The sequence below is a fragment of the Coregonus clupeaformis genome, chromosome 34 (assembly GCF_020615455.1).
Source record: "Coregonus clupeaformis isolate EN_2021a chromosome 34, ASM2061545v1, whole genome shotgun sequence".
Lineage (NCBI taxonomy): Eukaryota > Metazoa > Chordata > Actinopteri > Salmoniformes > Salmonidae > Coregonus > Coregonus clupeaformis.
Window position 1 is genome coordinate 32,936,186 of NC_059225.1, and position 22,254 is coordinate 32,958,439.

The window sequence follows — 22,254 nt, forward strand, 5'->3', positions numbered from 1 at the left end:
GGCTCTGGGGACTCTGAAATGTTGAGCCAGGGTGTGTCGTTTCTGTGGTATATTTTCTACGTTGATGTGCTAGATCATTTAGATCTATGTTGGCCAGGGTGGTTCCCAATCAGAGGCAGCTGTACCTCGTTGTCTCTGATTGGGGACCATACTTAGGCAGCCTGTTTGGCACTAGTCGGTGTGGGATCTTGTTCCGTGAAGGTTTGTTTTGTGTAACCTAGGACTTCACGTATCGTTTGTTTGTTGTTTTGTGTCGTGTTAAGTACTTAAGAAAATGTACGCTTATCACGCTGCGCCTTGGTCCGTATCTTCCGTTAACGATCGTGACATTCTGTATCACCTCCACCTCTGTCTGAGCCTCCCTTCTGGACGGACTTTGAAGAGTGAGAGAAGCCTGCTATATTATAGAGGTTATAAATATCAGGTCGCTATACAGACATCATGGGAACATTAAAAACGTTACTTGGTAGTCCATGAAAGGTTCTGAATATCATGTTATTTTGGAGATATCCTAGGAACATTTCATAACGTCACATTTAGAGCTATGGTTTGTCTTCATATGACGTTACAACCGGAATGATTTCCCTCTGTTTATTCTAACCATGGCCAAGGAGCAGGAATCTATTTGTCATACTCTCAACTTGATTCGTATACTACAGCTCCCAAAAGAAAAACAGAGCAACAAATTTGTATTTCCAGATATCTAGGGAAACTATGACATGGAAATGTGTTGTGTGACCTTTAGTTCAATGTGTGAGCGTTATCTGTTGTTTGATATGTTTATTGTATGTAACACCAATGTAAGGAGTAAGGAACTTGTCTGTCGGCCTTGCATTAAAGAACATAATTGGTTAAAGAAAATTGTGATAAATAAAAAAGTTTACCAGTTTCATTTAAGGACCAAAGGATTGACAGCTGTCCCATATAGATTGCAAAATAGTTGGGAAGAGATTTTTGACGTACCGATTCCATGGCATAGTGTTTATGAACTGATACGCAAAACGACGCCGGATTCAAAACTTGAACCAATAGAATGTTATTTGTATGGGGGATAAAATCTTCCCAGCTCTGCAGATTTGGCTGTGAAGAGACAGAATCATTAGATCATTTGTTTTGGTACTGTCCATTTGTAGCTTGTTTCTGGACACAGGTCCAGGAATGGCTAAAGGATTGCAATATTTGCATGGAGCTGACCCTGCAGATAGCACTACTGGGTCATCTGAAAAGTCATAGTCAATCGATCAATAATATAATAATACTTTTAGCAAAAATGTTTATTTTCAATTTACAAACTGTAGAAACAATGAGAATAGAAATGTTCAGAACTTTTGTAAAACATCACAGTACAGTTGAAAAATATATGGCAAATAGAAATCCAATATGGATGGTGTTAAGAGATAGATGGGAGGTGTTGAATGGAGCTGAAGGATGGGACTAATAACAACAACTAATAACAACAAGATAACTAGTGTAAGACATGCTGTGTCCATAATAAGTATATAGGTTATATATTGTGAGCTTTTGTGAAAGAGCACAGTTAGAAAGATATGGCATATAGAAGCATACCAGATGGACATCGTGAAAATGATCGGAGGAAGTTCAGGAGTAAAAACAAACAAAATATAATTATTGACTGTGTCCATAAAATGTATATAGTATGTATAAGCATGAAGTAGAGGCCTAAGCATTGTTGTTCACTGGTTTACTCCAATTAGGGAAGGGATGGTGGGGTAAAAAACAAACAAACAAAAAAACACCAATGTCTATGGGGGTGGTTGATGCTCACATTTTAAACCCTTCACTACACAAGACTATGATGATTAAATATTTTCAGTTTCAGTTCAATATCTATTTAAAAAAGGTCAAGGGAAGCATGTCATTTAACTATTATGCTGGGTTATTATGCTGGATCATTATGCTTGAGACGCCATATTGCAAATACCAATAAATATTGCAAATACCAATACAATTATTTACCACTGTGATAAAAGTTGCATCAAAACAGCTGCATCCGCACAACATGTTTCTGGAAGAAATAACATGTTTTCATCCAGTTTATCAGTCTAAGTGAGCTTACTCTTCGGGGTAAAAATGACCTTCCTCCGTCCATGTTCATAATTACCAAGCGCCTCACCAACTGGCCCATCTCTCTCCAGTGGAGTAATTACCTGTGTGGCTCATTGAGCAACCAATTGAGATGATGCTTTCTGTACTCCCACTGAGAACGGTGAGGTATAATAGGGATGCTGTTTCCTCTCCTCTCCCTTCACTTGTTCAAGAAGCACAGCACAATTTAGAAGACCCCTAAAATACAGACATTTTTATTTACTTCATGACGGCACCTCTTCAGACCCCTGACTGGGTGTTCATTTATTACAATCTGCTAATGATGCTGGGGGAGAGAGAGGTGAAGATAGATGGTGGTCAGAAAGAAGTTTCTCACTGTGGACTGGAAGTTTTACAGGATAGATAGAGCATTGTTTGTTTTAGGTACATGCGTTTTTGACCTTTTGATGATTTTATGCCTCCGAACATTTGAACACATATTGTACAGTTTTGCACTGAATGTTGTAACCTAGAATATTCTTATTTTCGTACTTGAAGAACTAACTCTTTATAGTTCATTGGATGGACTGGACTCCTCATCTCTATGTTGTATGCAAACGGTTTGTGCGATACACACTATACAACGTAAGAAAGATGAGTCCAGTCAATTCAGTGAAGTGTTAAGAGCAAGTCTATCTATGGAGTAAACTTTATGGGTTGAAGCCAGGCCAGTCAATGTTTCTTTATCTGGACATGACGGCTACTTTGTTACTGTCTCTGTCATGTGGGCCTTGACCTGGCCTTTTCTGTGAGCTGAGTGTGATGAGCACGGATGTAGACATAATCCCATTTGATGCTTTTACTTTCAATTATAACATCACCTTTTGCCATTGGTGACTGTCTTTCAATACTGTATATAACTGGACAAATACTTGGCCTTTCTTTATTTCTATATGTTCCACCTTTTTTATTGTCCCTCGTATGAATTTGTCCGAACTCTAAAGAAAAGAGTTACCACACATGCATTGTGCAGAGCAGACAGATATGACTAATGCTCATTGCGCACACACACACACACACACACACACACAAACACAGGGGTGAGCTGTTGTTAACACAGAGGAAAAAACCACCGAGGCCAAATCAAGCCCAGAGAGAGAACTGCAGTAATGGAGGGTTGGCAGGGACCAGAGAGGGGCCTGTGGTAATGAGAGAGGTGGCTGCTTCTCTCTCCTCCTCTCCTGAGCGACACAGGAAACAGAAATAGCATTTTGTCTGACGAACAAGCAGGTTTTGACCTAGCCTTTCGACCTCTGACAATCAGTCTTGTACTTCACAAAGAGTCAGGGCTGAGGCAGTCAAAGACGACAGTCGATTTTTACAGTGGCACCGTCCGCAGAGAAACAAAGTAGACAAGAGCCTACAGTATCAGGCGGCAGGTAGCTTAGTGGGTAGGAGCGTTGTGCCAGTAACCGAAAGGTCGCTAGTTCTAATCCCCGAGCTGACTAGTTGAAAAATCTGGCGATGTGCCCTTAAGCAAGGCACTTAACCCTAATTGCTCCTGTAAGTCGCTCTGGATAAGAGCGTCTGCTAAATGACAAAAATGTAAATGCATCATGGGTCCTCGAACCCCACAGATCATATGACTCCTACCCCTCTGTGCTGCAGAGAATCACTGTATCCTGTTTGAGGGATTTAATCTCCCTCCTACTGGGACCTCTTATGGTCCAGAAGTGCTACTGTAAAGATTACAATTGACAGAAATACACATCTAGTGAACATCTGACATGTTTTTAGTTGATTCATGTCTTTTGAGTCCTTTTTCTGTGATGTAGCTTATTCCTTATTATCCTCATTTTCAGAGCTGGTTCAACAGTCAGATTGGGATCCTCGCTCTTTTACTACTAAGCATGGTGCCTATATACAGTTGAAGTGGGAAGTTTACATACACTTAGGTTGGAGTCATTAAAACTCGTTTTTCAACCACTCCACAAATTTCTTGTTAACAAACTATAGTTTTCCTATAGAAAATGTGTTGGCAGAACTGAAAAAGCGTGTGCGAGCAAGGAGGCCTACAAACCTGACTCAGTTACACCAGCTCTGTCAGGAGGAATGGGCCAAAATTCACCCAACTTATTGTGGGAAGCTTGTGGAAGGCTACCCGAAACGTTTGACCCAAGTTAAACAATTTAAAGGCAATGCTACCAATTACTAATTGAGTGTATGTAAACTTCTGACCCACTGGGAATGTGATAAAAGCTGAAATAAATAATTCTCTCTACTATTATTCTGACATTTCACATTCTTCAAATAAAGTGGTGATCCTAACTGACCTAAGACAGGGAATTTTTACTAGGATTAAATGTCAGGAATTGTGAAAAAACTGAGTTTAAATGTATTTGGCTAAGGTGTGCGTAAACTTCTGACTTCAACTGTAAGTGAGAGGACCACTCGAACATTCCTCCCGAGTGGTGCAGTGGTCTAAGGCACTGCATTGCAGTGCTAGCTGTGCCACTAGAGATCCTGGTTCAAATCCAGGTTCTGTCGAAGCCAGCCGCGACCGGGAGACCCATGGAGCAGCGTGCAATTGGCCCAGCGTCGTCCAGGTTAGGGTAGGGGAGAGAATGGCCGGCAGGGATGTAGCTCAGTTGGTAGAGCATGGCGTTTGTAATGCCAGGGTTGTGGGTTCGTTTCCCCCGGGGGGCCAGTATGAAAATGTATGCACTAACTAGATAAGAGCATCTGCTAAAGGACGTAAATGTAGGGCATATAATGAGCTCCATAGCATCCCAGCAGCCTTTTGGCCTGTCTCCATCTTCACCGAGCCTCCCTTTCTCATCCTCCATCCATCCACTGTTTGCTTGAGGAGGGAGCACAAACAATTAGTGGAGACAGGGCTGCTGGATTATGTGCTCAGCCAAAGCCATCAGACAGCCGCGGTTAGAAGAATGCTCTTCCTAAAGCCGGGTGCCCAGTTACAGGGGGGGGAGAAGGGTCAGTGGGCCTGAAAGTCTTAACAAGATGACAGAATTTATAAAGCACAGCTGTTAAAGAATGTAGTTACCTGTGGTGTAGTCCTTATAATAAGGCCACATGGGGATTCTTCCATATTCCCTCAGTATTTGTTTTTCTTCTTCTTCATATTCTTTTGTTGTGTCTCTCTTTCCTCCTCTGCCTCAGGTCAGCGCTGGAGGAAATTCTCAGAATCCTCTTTGATCTTCCCTTGGTTTCGATAATTTTTTTTTTTACAGACATTTCTATTTATCTCTCTCTCGCTCTCCTTTTCGTTTGTTCGTTCTTTCTGTATTTCTTTCATTCGCCCCATTTTCCAACTTTTAACTGGCGCACTCCACATTTTCTTGTGGTTCACTTGTAAGGGAAGACAGAGAGAGGAGCCCGGTCCTGTCATAGCTTGCGAGACAACTTGCCCCAACATTTCAAGTGAGAATTGGAGTCTTGGCTTTTGCAAGCCCAAGATGATATATAATTCATGGTGGGGTTTGGGAGAGGTGTCAATGTGTCAGGAGGTAGAATAAATGTAAAAGTGTTGCTGCTGTTTACTGGCCCAGAGACACTGGCCACATCCCAAATGGCACCTTATTCCCTTTAAAGCTATTTTAGTAGGGTCCGGTAGGACTCTGGTAAAAAGTAGTGCAGTTTATAGGGAATAGGGTGTCATTTGGGACGCACCCAATAGCGTTCTTCGTTGGGATTCTTCTTCTGCTGCTTAGAACCGAGGAAAAGGGGGAGGTCTTGATCAGAGCGGTCCAGAACCCAGCGTGACCAGACTAATCAAAGAAATGTCTGCCCTGATCTTTTATTTATTCATCTCAATATGAAACAGCCCATGGTTTAATTATTGAAGTGCAATGATTCAGTATGTATACAAGCTTGTCTCCCGCTCTATTCACGAAGGCTCTGTTGCATTATCAATACGACAATCAACACTCTCTTTTGTGCCATTGATCTGTTGTTATTCTCGCAGTTTCTCGAGACCTCTCATTGTTTTTTAAGGCTGAAAAATAACTATTGCGGTCACTAAAGGTTATATTGATGTTATACGGCTTAAAATAGCATTCATAACATATAGAAAGTAGATAATAGTACTTTGGCAATATACACTCACACATAGTCCCAGAACTGGCAAAAACAAAGTCTTAGGCTGCAGGTAGACTTTGTATGGTGCCGGTCGTGCACCGCACCACCAGTACCTCTTCCCAAGGAACAAAGTCAAGTAGATTCACAGTCAAATGAATGGCCAAATGTTCTATGTCTCAGAGCGTACAGTCTTCTCCTTCCTTTTACTGGAGAACCAGTGAGTCAGTTATAAATGTAATGTATTGGTCAAATCAACTGGTATGAATGTCTTTATATTTGGTTTTGCTACTAGAAATGATGTGGTTTTTGCACTCTCTTTATTCTATCTACTGAGTGATTATAAGGATAAAATGCTGTATGCCTTAGGTCAATACAGTCACTTATACAGTCAATTAGGGCTTTGTTACCAAAATAAGAACCAATGAATTTCAGAGTCAATGGTTACGAATTTGTGCAATTCACCATCACATACTGTACTATAGAAGAGCTGAATACAGTGTATTCGGAAAGTATTCAGACCCCTTGACTTTTTCCACATTTTGTTACGTTACAGACTTAATCTAAAATTGATTAAATTGTTTAATCTACACACAATATCCCATAATGACCGAAAACAGGTTTTTAGAAATGTTTGCAAATGTATTAAAAAGAAAAAAAGAAAATATCACATTTACATAAGTATTCAGACCCTTTACTCAGTACTTTGTTGAAGCACCTTTGGTGGCGATTACAGCCTTGAGTCTTCTTGGGTATGACGCTCTCAAGCTCTGTCAGATTGGATGGGGAGCGTCCGGGCTCTGGCTGGGCCACTCAAGGACATTCAGAGACTTGTCCCAAAGCCACTCCTGCGTTGTCTTGGCTGTGTGCTTAGGGTCGTTGTCCTGTTGGAAGGTGAACCTTCACCCCAGTCTGAGCTCCTGAGCACTCTGGAGCAGGTTTTCATCAAGGATCTCTCTGTACTTTGCTCCGTTCATCTTTCCCTCGATCTTGACTAGTCTCCCAGTCCCTGTCGCTGAAAAACATCCCCACAGCATGATGCTGCCACCACCATGCTTCACCGTAGGGATGGTATTGGCCAGGTGATGAGCTGTGCCTCCAGACATGACGCTTGGCATTCAGGCCAAAGAGTTAAATCTTGGTTTCATCAGACCAGATAATCTTGTTTCTCATGGTCTGAGAGTCCTTTAGGTGCATTTTGGCAAACTCCAAGCGGGCTGTCATGTACCTTTTACTGAGGAGTGGTTTCCGTCTGGCCACTCTACCATAAAGGCCTGATTGGTGGAGTGCTGCAGTGATGGTTGTCCTTCTGGAATGTGCTCCCACCTCCACAGAGGAACTCTGGAGCTCTGTCAGAGTGACCATCGGGTTCTTGGTCACCTCCCTGAACAAGGCCCTTCTCCCCCTCCCTGAACAAGGCCCTTCTCCCCCGATTGCTCAGTTTGGCCGGGCGGCCAGCTCTAGGAAGAGTCTTGGTGGTTGCAAACTTCCATTTAAGAATGATAGAGGCCACTGTGTTCTTGGGGACCTTCAATGCTGCAGACATTTTTTGATAACCTTCCCCAGATCTGTGCATCGACACAATCCTCTCTCGGAGCTCTACGGACAATTCCTTCGACCTCATGGCTTAGTTTTTGCTCTGACATGCACTGTCAACTGTGGGACCTTATATAGACAGGTGTGTGCCTTTCCAAATCATGTCCAATCAATTGAATTTACCACAGGTGGACTCCAATCAAATTGTAGAAACATCTCAAGGATGATCAATGGAAACAGGATGCACCTGAGCTCAATTTCGAGTCTCATAGCAAAGGGTCTGAATACTTATGTAAATAAGGTATTTCTGTTTATTATTTTTAATACATTTGCAAACAATTCTAAAAACCTGTTTTCGCTTTGTCATTATGGGGTATTGTGTGTAGATTAATGAAGAACATGTTTTATTTAATCCATTTTAGAATAAGGCTGTAACACAACAAAATGTGAAAAAAGTGAAGGGGTCTGAATACTTTCCGAATGCACTGTACATGTACAGTACGTATTGCATATTATGGGAGTGAAGATTAATTCCTGTCCTGTCTTGTCCTGTCAATTTTTGTTCTGTACTGTCCTGATCCCACAACAATTCTATAAAATCACTCCTGTCCCATCCCATACGAATGTTTGTACTCAGAAATATGTTGGCTATTGTGCTTGTTTAGGAAGTATTTAAAATAATTTCAGTAATGCAATATGCGACTGTGATATGTGGTTGTCTTTACTATTTTAGTTAAATGCAATGACTGTAGGCCTATGTCGCTCTGGATAAGAGCGTATTCTAAATTACCTCAATGTAGATCGATTAGGGCTGGAGGATGAGGACCGACACCCCAGCAGGATGGTCTGCTCAGCACAGCACCGGCATAAATCTGTAGCATACAGCTGAGCACTGCCCACATATAAACATTTACAACATGAACATACAAAATCAAATAAAAACTGAGCGGCAGTACTCCATAAGTCAATCTATTTTTATATCGCTCTTCACCTCAGATGGTACGGGTTTAGTTAAATACACGAACAATTGGGCTTGACGGTAAAGTTGTTAGGAGTAGAGCAGCTATGCCGCTTGGTTGGTTAAACCGCAGCATTTTTTACAAGCCGTGTACTCGGTTCCTTCCTTGTCAAAGACAACTCCATAAAATGATGCTAAAACATCGCTCTTTCCGTGGCTCTAATGTTAATGTTAGTGATGGGTCCTTGGCTGCAACAAGACATTGCAATTCCTTGAAGGCTTCATCATTTAGCCTAATAACGTAGGTTGGCATCTGAAGCCTTAGTGACTGGCAACAACTGGAGCGAGGCGCGAGTGAGCCGACATAAGGGGCAGAGGGGAAATGACCTTTTAAACAAATGTTTATTAAGGAAACTATAGGCAATAAGGACTACACAGTTGTTGTTTCATAAAATGCTCCACACATTACATTTTTACGCTGAAAAAACTCCCGTTTATAACTATTCCTGTACTGCCCGTTCCTGTAGACTGTTGATCCTGTCTCATCCTGTCCCGAACTTGACTCTAGAACTTGACTCCCATTCCTGCCAGAAATCCCGCAAGACCCGCGGGAGTCCTGTTCCCCTGTTAACCTCTAGTATGCGTGTCTGTCTGTCTGAACATCTCTGTCTGTGTGTTTCACTGAAACTGTGCATAAAATGTATTAACATTTAAATCTAGAAATGAGGATAACGGCATGCCATTATTGGATCCAATTAGTTAATGGATTGATTTCTTAAGACGTCCAGTCAAGATGAATGGCTCTTCATAGGAGATTTTCCGCAATTAAACCCAAGATCGTGGCATTCATTGCGTGAAATTGAAGAGCTTCTCTCTAGAGAGAGCAATTATGTCAATCCATGTATATAGCTTTGTCCTCTAACTTGAAGTCAAGTCGTTCCTTAAGTCCATTGTAGAAGTTACAATACTACAGGACCTTGTTGTGGCACTGACCAATTTGCATCATTGTCCCACACCTCCACCTGCAGTATGTATTGTGTGTCTGAGGTGTGACCATTATTTTTCAGTATGATAACCTGACTGCTGGTTTTCATGATTGCACATGAATGTCTTACAATTGTTTTTGAATGTCTCTGAATAGTTTTAGACTGTGATGATGATAACAACAGAGGTGATACCAGGAGGTTGATGCTCTGCTTCTGTTTCTCTTCCTTCTTCAGCTACCTCATCCCTGAACTCCCAGCTTCAGCACCTGCAGCAGCTCCAACAGATACAACAGCACCACCATCACCAACAACAACAACACCATCAGCAGCATCAACACTCCCACAGCCACGCCCACAACCAGCTGTCATCACGGGGTCACATGACCCCGCCCAGCCTACAGCAGTCCTCTGTCTCGGTTCCCTCCCCTGGCTCCGCCTCCTCCACCACCTCCATGACTGGCTCTGGCCAACCACCGCAGTCTTCGCCCCTCCGGCAAAACCAATCGCCGGCCCGCAGCCTGCCCTCGCCCGTCACCCCGCCCATGCCACTGCAGGTGAGCTCACTCTTACCCCCGTCAGTGTAAACCAATGGTTTAGTCACTAAATTATCTTTAACTTTGTTATCCAAGTTGGAAGAATAGTAGCTTACCTTACTGTTTATTGCTGCTGCACCTTTGATGCCCTCATACAAAACTTCAGCAAATGGATGTGTTTTTGAATTGTCTTTCTAGTGGTGATATGCTATTATTGTGTGTGTTGTGGAGAGACGGAGGCCAACCTTGAGATAACACAATGCTGATGCCTACTTAATAGACCCCATTTGTCCAGGTACTCTGTTTTATACTTGATATGAATCAAGACCCAGTGTTTGACTCCTGGCAGGCAGCTCTGCTGTCAGTGTGGGGACAATAAAATGTGCATCTCATTGACAAGGTCATCCTACAGCGAGAGGTTTCTTCAAAGCACCCGAAACTGTTTCGAGCCACCATGCATAACTTTTTCAACTGATTCATCTCGGATAGATCATGTTATCTATCCCAGCTCTCATCAACATTTATCAGTCCTTTTTAGCTTAGCTGTCCTTCTCTTCCCTTATCCAACCTCCTTTTTAGTCAGTTTGTCTGTCCATCAATCTTGGCTCCCTTCTGTCCATCTGACGATAATAACCTATTTTTATATCCCTGTGGTTTCATTTCTGGTGAAGCCGGATCAGGGTCGCCTCCCTCTCCCTCGCCACATTCATCAGCGTCAGTCCCTTATTGGGTTGTGGCACTGCACCCTTCTTTAAGTCTGGGATGAGTATGGCCATTTGTTTCCCCCCTTGCACCCCTCTCCGGCCCTGTCATGGCCTAGTGAGACTCAGCAGGAAAAACAGACGCCCGCATTTAATAACCCCCAAAGGCTGGCTAGCTGCTTCCTGCCTCCCAGACCTAGACGCCAACCATATACTGTAGCCACAGTCCAGCCATGGCGATGAAGCCTGAGCGCTGAGGGTAGATTGGGCTAGTCAAAGGCTGCGTGTCCCAAATGGCACCCTATTCCCTTTATAGTGCACTACTTTTGGCCACGGCCCATAAGGCTCTGGTCAAAAGTAGTGCACTATATAGTAAGCTTGGGCGGTATACCGTATATACCGTGTATATGCCATTGAAACTATTTCTGTGAAGTATTTCTATACGTTGTAATATTTGTAGCTACTTTTTAAGTGAATACCTGCAGTCAACTTGTGCAATATGTTAGAAGATAAAGCAAATTGCATTCTTCATTTCACCTGTCACATTATTTTACATTATGAAGCTTACCATAGTTCCCCAAAACAGTTGAGCCAATCACGTTTGTTTGTAAATAGCACAACTGGAGAAAGCAGGAGCAGCTGTGTAGCTCAGTTGTCCCCTGTAGCTCAGTTGGTAGAGCATGGCGCTGGCAATGCCAGGGTTGTGGGTTCGTTTCCCACGGGGGGCCAGTATGAAAATGTATCCACTCACTAACTGTAAGTCGCTCTGGATAAGAGCGTCTGCTAAATGACTAAAATTTAAATGTATTGACAGGGGTCGCATTTATATTGAAAGTCAAGTATTTTTTTGCTTCAATAGAGTGATCAGGGGCGTGCAACTATAGTTTTCCTTCACAGAAAATACATTAGTGCAACACATTCGTCAGAAAATAGCTTCATTTTCATCAGATGACAACAGAAGTGCAATGCTATTTGGCTGGCAGCCGCACAAGTAGGCTAAATTAGCTTACAATGAAAAAGCAAGGTCTTTTTTGCAAAAACTATGCATAGCCATCATATTTCTGTTTATCATACAAAGACTGTAGCCAGCTACATTTCCTAATGTTTTTCTTAAAGTTAATTTTGCATTTTACCAGAGAAAGTAGGCTGGCTACACTGAGAAAAGTACCAGAGAAAAGTAGCTACACACCAGTCATAGCGCTGTCTGCTGATAAAATGCCCATTCGTGAATATTCATCTGAGTGGAGAAGTGCAACTGAAGCAGAAAATTAGTCTGATGCCGAGCAGAAATTACAATAAGAAGCATTTTAGATCTGTATTTACAAAATGCAGCAAAATATTTCCTATGCGTTTAACTTTTTTTCCTAGATGAAAAATGAAGAGTTCTGTGTTAACACGACCCCTGTGTTCGAGAAGTCAAAGCCCTTTGGATGAGTTATCTATATAGGTGCCACCGCTATCTTTTGATTTCCTTGCGTTTTTTTCTCCTCTCCTTTCTCGGCCCATCTGCTCCTCTGAGCAGAGCAGGCAGGCCCGTTGCCCTAGCGACTCCAGACGCCACACAAACACAGTGTGTACACATGCTGTTCCAGAGCCAGTACTGTTCATTTGGACAATGACTCTCGTTCACATTGTAAATGTCCAAACTCACCAAAAATTACATTCGGTAGCTCCTACCTATATATGTACAACATTGAGTAGAACTGCCTGTCTTTGTAATTATTTTATTTTTTCATTTGCGCTCGTTAGCATATTTAGCTAGCAGCCTCCATGGATATATGCTATCACTTGTGCTAATTGTGTTAGCATTCTGGTAATAGACACCCAATGGGCTTTTTATTCTTCGTTTTTGGCGCCCCCTTGTGTACTAAGACAGCAATACCGTAAATCCTGGGATGAGATAAGGACAGTATGACTATGTGAAAATCTGGATACCGCCCGACCCTACTATATAGGGAATAAGGTGCTATTTGGAACGAACCCATAGTACTGGTCCACTCAGACACACCCAGCATAATGGCCAAAGCCTAACAATAATAGTATTTTCTGGAGTACATAAGTGTTATGATGTTAGTACATTACAGTCAAGCAAAGCCCCCATGTTCTTCTCTGAATATTTTAGTCTGTTTGAAGAATGTCTTAGAAAGCATGGCTTTATATAGAATTTATTTGAAAGCAGAGCTACAGAGCCTGTGCCTTGTATACTCACAATAAATTATAATGCTCCTCTGATTCCTAGCACAATTTATGAGAAATCATCATTTATTAGTACTATTATGACATCTTTCACCAGTTTCACCACCATCACACCCTGTTCTTAGCTTGGATTGTATTTGACAAAGAAGCTGAGATCCTGATTATAATGACTGGGGATAGATATATATATAGATAAATAGACCACCCTGGAGGGAGGCCGAAGAGGCCATCATTAAGATATTGCCTCGTCCAATGGTATTAAGGCTGATGTGAGAGGGAGGCAGGCAGGCTGGGTGTAAAAGGTTTAATCTCTCTCAGGGTCAGTGCTGGGGTTGTCACTGAGGGCGTTGCTATGTCACCCGGTGAGGGTCCCTCCAAGGACAGTTCTTGTGTGCGTCCCAAATGGCACCCTATTCCCTTCATAGTGCACTACTTTTGACCAGGGTGCACTACGTAGGGAATAGGGTTCCATTTGGGACACAACCCCTCTCTGCTGAGAGCAGTCCTGCCCAGGTCTCGGCACACTCTCAAGTCTGCAATAGGATTTGGGCCCCTCCAACCATCTGCACCCTCCACCCTCAAAACCCAGGTCAATGATTACATTTTCAGTTAAGAGTCACTGAGCATCACTTTGGTTAATCAATAGAGGCTTCCATCCGGGGAGAGCTCCACTCTGTAACCCCCTGAGCGTGTGGGTGCGTGCTACATTAAACCTTTCCTCAGAGAATTCTAAACCATAATTGTCCGAGTACATTTTCATTATGTATTTTGCATTATTGCTTTGGCCATGTGGGACTAAAATACAAAATTGTTGTATTGGGAATCTATACAGCCAAGGCATGCCATAATTAGTCCTCACACTAGGTTATAGGGCTCTGATCAAAAGTAGTGCACTACATAGGGAATAGTGTGCCATTTGGGACGCACATAGAACAGATCACAGCCCTTTATTGGTCTCCTAAAATTCACACACACAAGACCACTCAGCCATTCAACCATTTGTTTTAAGAACCAGAGGGCGTGTCAGATAGACGAACAGTCATTAGGATACTATTACTCTCCTAATTGTCCCCCACTGGGAGATGATGCTCACATTGCACCTGTTACAATAGAATCAACAGTCCGAGCAAGTCTTTGTATGTAGAGAAACAAACTCTAATCTCAACATTAGAGTGGATGAAGAGAAACAATACGGCTGTTTTACTGTTGCTCCCTTCTTGTTTCAGTAGAGTAGCAGCCTGGGTTACTGGCGGACTCTCCACAGTTTAACACAACGAGAGGTTCACTCTGCACCACAGTAGCCGGCCCTACAGCACTACCACCTCCTGTCTCCCATCCCACTCCAGCATGCTGACTTCCAGTTGCTCACAGAGGGGGCCTCAACCTCCCTCCAAAGTGATGACAAATAGACGGGGAGAGAGAATATGAAATTTGCTTAAGTGTGTTAATGGCCTGATTGCTGGATCCGGGCTGGATTTGCTGGAAGTTGATTGAATAGAGGTGCAGGTTTTCTCCACACCCGGCAGAGCTCAGGGATTTGACGGCGCTCGCCAAGTCTGTTACACCAGAATTGATCTTAATTAGATCTGAAAGACCTGCCACAGCAGAATGGTCGCAGCGATTAAAATGAAAAACAGGAGAAATTACTGATCAAATTAATCATAATGTCGGGCTACAGCTGTAGGTCTGGTGTAATTTGCCACTCCACTGAGTTACATCGGCCCCGGCAGGGAGAGGCAGAGAGAGGCTGCTACATACTGATCCGTGGCAGTGGGAGGCTTAGGCCAGCCCATCAACTCTCTCTAATTCCATTCGCTGAGCCCGGGCCCTCGTGACCCCTGTGCGTCATTCAGTGGAACTAACACACTCACAGGCACACACACGCACACACACTGACAAAGGTTTGCACGCACACACACAGACGCGCACACACACACACATTCTCCCATATGTTATCACTCTCTTCCACTCTTTCATTTCTGTTTTATTTGTTTCTTTTTCTGAGTTCTCACATGTCCTATCTCCACTTTCCTGTTTTTCTATAGAAACAAAAATGTAGAATGTCTCTTAACACAAACTGTCTGGTTGGTTAGGTACAATACTCAGTCTGCCTGAACCTTATTTGCTGTTTGTTGTGTGAACAACATCTTCCAGAGGCTCATGAACAGTATCATGTATTGTCCAGCCCTACAGTACCTCTTGTCTTGGTCTGGGCTGTCCTGTCACACGTTGTGTGTATGTGTGTGTGTGTGTGTGTGTGTGTGTGTGTTCACTTATAGCCCTTGACCTTGGCACAGTGTCTAGTTCTGTGGTTTCAGGGCTTACAGTATGTCCTGTCTCCATCCTCTATCCCTCCTTCAGCTTCCTGCAGTCTGTCTGGCCTCCCCCCTGCGGTCCTCAGCTTTCCTCTCCTCCGTCCCTGTGCTCCACACTGGGCCTGTCCACTCTACTCCATCCCACAGACTCGCTGGGGTAATTACTGCCCAGAGCCCTGCTCTCTCTCTCTCCCTCTCTTTCTCCATCCCTCCCTCCTGTTCCAGCACTCCACAATTGACCACCAAAACGTCTGCAGACATCTCTTTCTCTCGCTCTCTCTCTCCTTCCTTCTCTTCCCCAGTGGACGCCGACATCACAGGACCGCGGGGCATCAGACCCACAAGTGCTGCAATTACCTGAGCCCTTTCTCTCTCTCCTCTCCTTTTCTCTTTCTTCCTCTTCCTCTCTGACTCCCTTTTGGCTCCCTCAGTAGTCCCTGGCAATCAGGCTTCATTAGAGCCCTCTCGTGAAAACCCATCGTCACCAAGGTCAGCCCCTGCCCACCACAACAGGCTTTCAGGGGCCTGGCTGTCTGCACTCTCTCCATCTCTCCCACTCACTCGCTCGCTCCCTCCCTCCTTCCCTCGGTCGGTCTCCAGCCCATCTCAACTGCTTTTGTCTCCAGCTGACGCCCCTTCAAAACACCTTTGTCACTGTCTTCCGCTGCAGCACATTTTTGCCTATGTCAACCACTGTTAGAATCAGCACCATTCAATTTGCCTCATTCCTCTTTTTTGTGTGTTATAAATCGCTCTTGCATGTCGATTAATTCATATCAAACAAATCAAATTGTATTTGCCACATGCGCCGAATACAACAGGTGTAGACATTACCGTGAAATGCTTACTTACAGCCCTTAACCAATAATGCATTTATTTGTTTTATAAAAAAGTAAAATAAAACAACAACAACAAAAAAGTGTTGAGAAAAAAAGAGCAGAAGTAAAATAAAATAACAGTAGGGAGGCTATATACAGGGGGGTACCGGTGCAGAGTCAATGTGCAGGGGCACCGGCTAGTTGAGGTAATATGTACCTGTGGGTAGAGTTAAAGTGACTATGCATAAATAATTAACAGAGTAGCAGCAGCGTAAAAAGATGGGGTGGGGGTGGGGGGGCAGTGCAAATAGTCCGGGTAGCCATGATTAGCTATTCAGGAGTCTTATGGCTTGGGGGTAGAAGCTGTTGAGAAGCCTTTTGGACCTAGCTTGGCGCTCCGGTACCGCTTGCCATGCGGTAGCAGAGAGAACAGTCTATGACTAGGGTGGCTGGAGTCTTTGACAATTTTTAGGCCCTTCCTCTGACACCGCCTGGTATAGAGGTCCTGGATGGCAGGAAGCTTGGCCCCAGTGATGGGCCGTACGCACTACCCTCTGTAGTGCCTTGCAGTCGTAGGCAGAGCAGTTGCCATACCAGGCGGTGATGCAACCAGTCAGGATGCTCTCGATGGTGCAGCTGTAGAACTTTTTGAGGATCTGAGGACCCATGCCAAATCTTTTGATTCATTTTCCAGATCAGGTACCCACCTGCTTAATTTACTCATGCAGCCCCTGATAATTCCACAGTGTTTTAAATCTAAATTAAGATGACATTCCCATAGCATTCTAAATGTACCCATGATTTCCATGCCCAATTAGTGTGATAGTATCAAATCTAACAAGTCTATGAAATTGTCCATTACCGCTCAGAAAGTTCATGAGAAAATCTAATGTTCTTTAGTGAACAAAAATACAGTGTTAGAGGTGAATAAAAAAAATTCATAGGCCTAATACAAACGCCACAGATCTATGGTCATATCGCAGTAACTACTACTGAATTAAAATACAGCATCTTTTTTTCATAAAGCACTGGATTCAATTCATTTGTGTTCTTTAAAAAAAGTGTGTAAATGAGCAGCTGGGGACAGATGTCTTATGTGTTGTGCCGTCACTGCTGTCTAGTGCTTGCAGTGAGGCCTTGTCGGTAGTCAGGCTCCTCAGCAGCTCAAGCTGGGAGGGGGTGGAGGGAGGGGGTCTCATTAATGCACAGGAGATCTGGCTCTTAAGAAGGCAGAACATTTCCTTACATAACGACCTGTTGACTGAAGCAGAAAATAAGTCTGTTGCCCATCAATAGACAGCGGCACATTTCTCATATGAATATTTATACAGCAGCATAGGTGGAGACAGATGAGGGAAGCAGTCTGACCATGACAGCACTACTGCTATTATTTACTTCAAATGAGAGGGATTAGGCCAAAGAAATCTTCAGACTCAGGGCCAAATATATTTTTATTTACTATATTTCCACTCAAGCCCATGGACAATTCCTGCACATTTTTGTATTGGGGATGTAACAAGCAGGTTTCCTCTCTAAACTGTACTCTGTTGCTGTGAGGCTCTGCAGAGCCATACTTACCTATTTCCTACTTTCTGTCTGTGTTTTGGCACTTGTTCCTCTTCTCCAGCCTTCCTCTCCCACTGGGCAGGCACAGAGCTGAGGAGAAGAGAGGCGGTAACCAACCCCGAACAGACGCCTAGTAGTGAGACTTGGTGCCCCGATCAGCCCACACTCACACTGGGGGCGACACGCATTAGATGCCCACAGGGGAGCCTTGGGGTTGGGAAGGCAAGCCAAGGCTCACTTAACAGTGGATACGGAATAGGGTTTCTTAAATTATGAGGCTAAGCCGTGACATTGAGTTTCCCCCTCCTCCTCCTCCTCCTCCTACTCCAGTGTGCTCCCAGACACAAGCTGCTGTCTAAGTGCTCCACTCCACTGAGGAGGCCAGTCCCCCTGCGGGGCACGATTTTCTTGCCTGTAATTTCTGATGCCCATTAGTGACCACAAGGAAAACAGCCACTCCGCACAGCAGCACTGACCTGCACCGCAAAAAGCATCCTCTTTTAATGCAATGTTATTGCTTTACTCTCACAGACCAAGTCAAAAGTCCCCATTTCTGGTCAGAGCAAAATATGACCAGAGAATGTGTTATTTGCATTATATGTTGGGCATAGATGATCTAGTCAGGGCTAAATAGGGTCACTTGATAGCTGCACTCTAAATGCTGATACACCATTGGAATAAAGGAAATAGAAGTGTAGGCTCCTATTCATCCAGGTGGGGGATCTTCAGCCCCATTTGATTAGCAGAGTGAAACTGATATTGATGCTTCAGTGAATGGACCACAATACAAAACCGATTGATTTAGTTAAATTAGCAGCTTCTCAAAGAGGACGGCCTCGGGAGTTAAACAAGCAGATTATCAATACACAAAGTCTGTAAATGTCATCAATTTATCTCACCACTTAATGCTGAGATAGCGTGTGTGTGCGTGCGTGTATGTGTGTGCACGTGTGTGTGCTTGCATGTGTGTTTGCGTGCGCAAATGTGTGTGCGCGAGTGTGTGTGTGAGCGGTGGGGTTAATCGATCATGGGTGACCACGTCTCGGCCACAGAGCCCCTCTCTTGTGATTAACCTCTGGAGTCAATGACACATGACAGGCCTCCCCTTCAACCTCCCCCATTTCTCTTCACTATAGGCCGTATTTTTGGACACCACAGTGAAGAGTAATCATTTACCTTTGTTGTGTTTATAAGGCCGGAGCACGGATGACCCTTTCTAAATTGAATTAAGGACATGGAAAGATCACCGGTCATTGATTAGGAGGATATTAAAGTCATTCAAATGCTATATTTATATGTCAAACAACAGCAACGTGAAAAGAGATGGCATTTCCCCTCAAATAAAAAAAATGAGTTTTTGTGATATTTTGTTTAGGTGATTGTTGTTCCTTGACCTTTTTAACTGAAATTGTTTAACGCACACCCCAAATAATTGAATCAATCTCTTGGGGTAGATTGCTGGACACAGGTTAAACCTGGTCCTAGACTGGAAAGCACTTCCTATGAAGAATCTCTATTGAGCACACTTTTTAGTCTAGGACTATACTTAATCTGTGTCTGAGAAACCAGCCCCTAATTATATATCATGTGATACTCTGATTTTGTTATTCTGTGCATGTTTCATCTGATGTTTCATTTTTCACTTACTACTGTAGTAAACTGAGAAGCACCACAGACCAGGAATGCAATACATCCACTTCACACTCAGCCAGAGTAATACTCTCTCTGCTATTTTTACATCTACAGCAGGAGAGGAAAGGTTGCTTAAAAAAACGGCATGTTTCTCAACTTTACAACTGTATGCAAATAACTGCACCAAATATGTCACTTCATAAAATCGCAATGGTCAGCTCTTTTCCACGAATGGTACTTCATCACATAGCCAGTTGACGTAAATTTAACACATCCGAAAAAAGTCAAATATTATGGATTATTAAGCAGAGAGAAATGAGAAGAAAAGGGATGTTATAAGGGAGCTTTTTTAGCCACACAGTCGGTGGCCCCTCTGACTAGAGAAAATGTACTGTTCTGCTGATGGATGACAATAGAACCCATCGTGAACTCCCAAGCCCCACAATTATCAACGAATGGGCGAGAACAGATTTTATGTAATGATTCAAGCCGCTGTTAATTTCACATGAAGCTAATGAGCGAGAGGATTGACGGCTACTATCCTGCACTCAATCATGCCTTTATAGTTAGCCTGAACATTTTCACGACTCTGCCCTTCCTTCATTAGCATTTTGCCTCATTAAATTCATTAAATATGGCCATTCTCCCACCACTAAGGATGTCTATTTCCTAGAAGTAATGCATTTTATTTTATCAGCCCCCACTCCCCTTTGTTAACTAGCTGTCAGACTGCTGGGCTATGATGACATCACTCCATTAGCACGCACCCCTCCCACCCGTCTCTGGTCCACTGCCATTAGAATGGTTTGAATGGTTACTGATGTGCTGGTGTTGTGTTGTCATGGCGTTTTCTGTCCCTGATGTTCTTTATGCCTTTCTCTTCCCTCATCATCAATGTTCAATGTCCTTTCGAATGTTGATTTGTGACAATGGCCCATAAGTAGAGTGGTAACAGAGGTCCATCGGTGGCCCAGACGACGCTCTGAGGACCCAGAGTGGAGGAGCAGTGTGTGAGGCTGCCCAGCCATTCCAGCCAACCCTGGGACTAGAGGTGTTTGGGTAGGGCCTAATGGCATTTTGATGTACATGAGCCCAGTAGCGGATGTGAGGGCAAGGAGGAGCCGGGAAGGGAGCTGTTTGGAGAAGCTAGGCTGAGCAGAGGACTGGCAAGGCACTGACAGACAGAGAGCGTGTTTTCTCATGTCACAGCTGATTACATTCACTCAGGAGTGGGAATAGAAGAGAGGGATGGAGGGATGTGAGAGGTGGGGCCGAGAAAGGGAAACGTATGTGTTTTTCCTCCTGAGATAGACGCTCGCTCCTCTCATCCAGAAGCAATAACCCTATTTATTGTTAATTTTCTCTGTTTGGTTCACTTTGCCACACTTTTGGCTGAGTGATAACGAGCATGACAGGAGAACTTAAGATGGAGGGCCACTTTGACAGATGGGCTTCTTGCATCTGGCTACATTCAAAAGCATTACTTTGCCAGACTTCCTTTTACTGCTATCATCCCTATATCCATGTGAGGACCCTCTCAGGCAAGCTGAAGTACATTCTGTTCCATACTGGTCAGATATACTGTGCCCTCATGTACAAAATCCTTTGTCCATTACACATGCTGTGTATCTAGGTCCACTGGAGGAAGTATTTTCATCCTACAGTAATTGTCTACTCTTAGCTAAATGCTTTCTAATAAGCGCCTTCTAAGGAGCCGAGAGAACTATTATGGATGTTGTTCAAAGCATTAGTAATGGTAGAACACTCTGTTTTCCTTTGACAATACAAAAAAAAAGTGATTCGCTTAAAAACAGGCACATAAGAAGAGCCAGCCTAGAATAAACTCAAGTTAGTTTGAGTCACATTTCCAGGGGTCTCTCCACGCTCACAGAGAGACCATTTTTATCCTATTCCAGAGATTGCACGGGTTACTGCACCGGTGACCCTCATGGTCAACGGGTTACTGCACCGGGTGACACTAATGGTCAACAGTGACCGAAACAGAGTTTACATTTACTGTTTTATCAAAGAATGATATCTACCTTGAATCAAGGACCTCTTTTTGTACCTACTGACCCCATGTCCTGTACAGTATGTATTAAGTTAGGGTGATGAATAATGCTTATGGGGAGTGATGGCAAGTAGATCTGTGGCTTGTGGTCCTGTGATGATGACATACTGTATGTTTCAGACTGGTGTTTCAATATAATAATATAATATAATAATATTCTACAGTGCACCTAACTTTACATCACACAGCACCAGCAGATACAATACTCACTGGTGACTCCAGAATATGTATTTATCCAATTATTTCATGTCATTATCAGATTCCTGGGGCTCCTGTTTGTGTGTTATTGGCACGATTCAGCCCTAGCGATCGGGTAGTGAGATCCATGGCACTAAGACTCCTATTCACCACCCTATTGACGGGGGAATTAAAAAGCCGGAACACAATGGAGGCCCTGCAAACAGGAAGATCACTGTTTATCTCCTGCAACACATGCAATCAACACAAATGCTGGGCCACGTCTGTCATTTTCTGCCTCCCGTAGCACTGTTGAGAGGAGGCACTGTGGCGGAAAATCACCTGTTTAGACGTCAAACACTGCTATCCCCCCTTCTTATACCTACAGTGAGGGAAAAAAGTATTTGATCCCCTGCTGATTTTGTACGTTTGCCCACTGACAAAGACATGATCAGTCTATAATTTGAATGGTAGGTTTATTTGAACAGTGAGAGACAGAATAACAACAACAAAATCCAGAAAAACGCATGTCAAAAATGTTATAAATTGATTTGCATTTTAATGAGGGAAATAAGTATTTGACCCCTCTACAAAACATGACTTAGTACTTGGTGGCAAAACCCT

The 22,254-nt window shown here is 43.5% G+C and overlaps 1 protein-coding gene and 1 non-coding gene across 2 annotated transcripts in view; both read left to right on the top strand.

Moving 5' to 3' along the window:
• The window catches only part of LOC121550029 (POU domain, class 6, transcription factor 2-like), a 116,816-nt gene that overhangs the window by 45,422 nt on the left and 49,140 nt on the right, over positions 1 to 22,254 (top strand). The window contains exon 5 of the mRNA XM_041862093.2: positions 9,856 to 10,175. Within this exon, the coding sequence (XP_041718027.2) occupies positions 9,856 to 10,175 (320 nt within the window). The remainder of the gene's footprint in view (positions 1 to 9,855; positions 10,176 to 22,254) is intronic.
• Positions 11,511 to 11,585, top strand: trnaa-ggc. The gene has a single exon. It is a non-coding gene; the product is annotated as a tRNA-Ala (tRNA).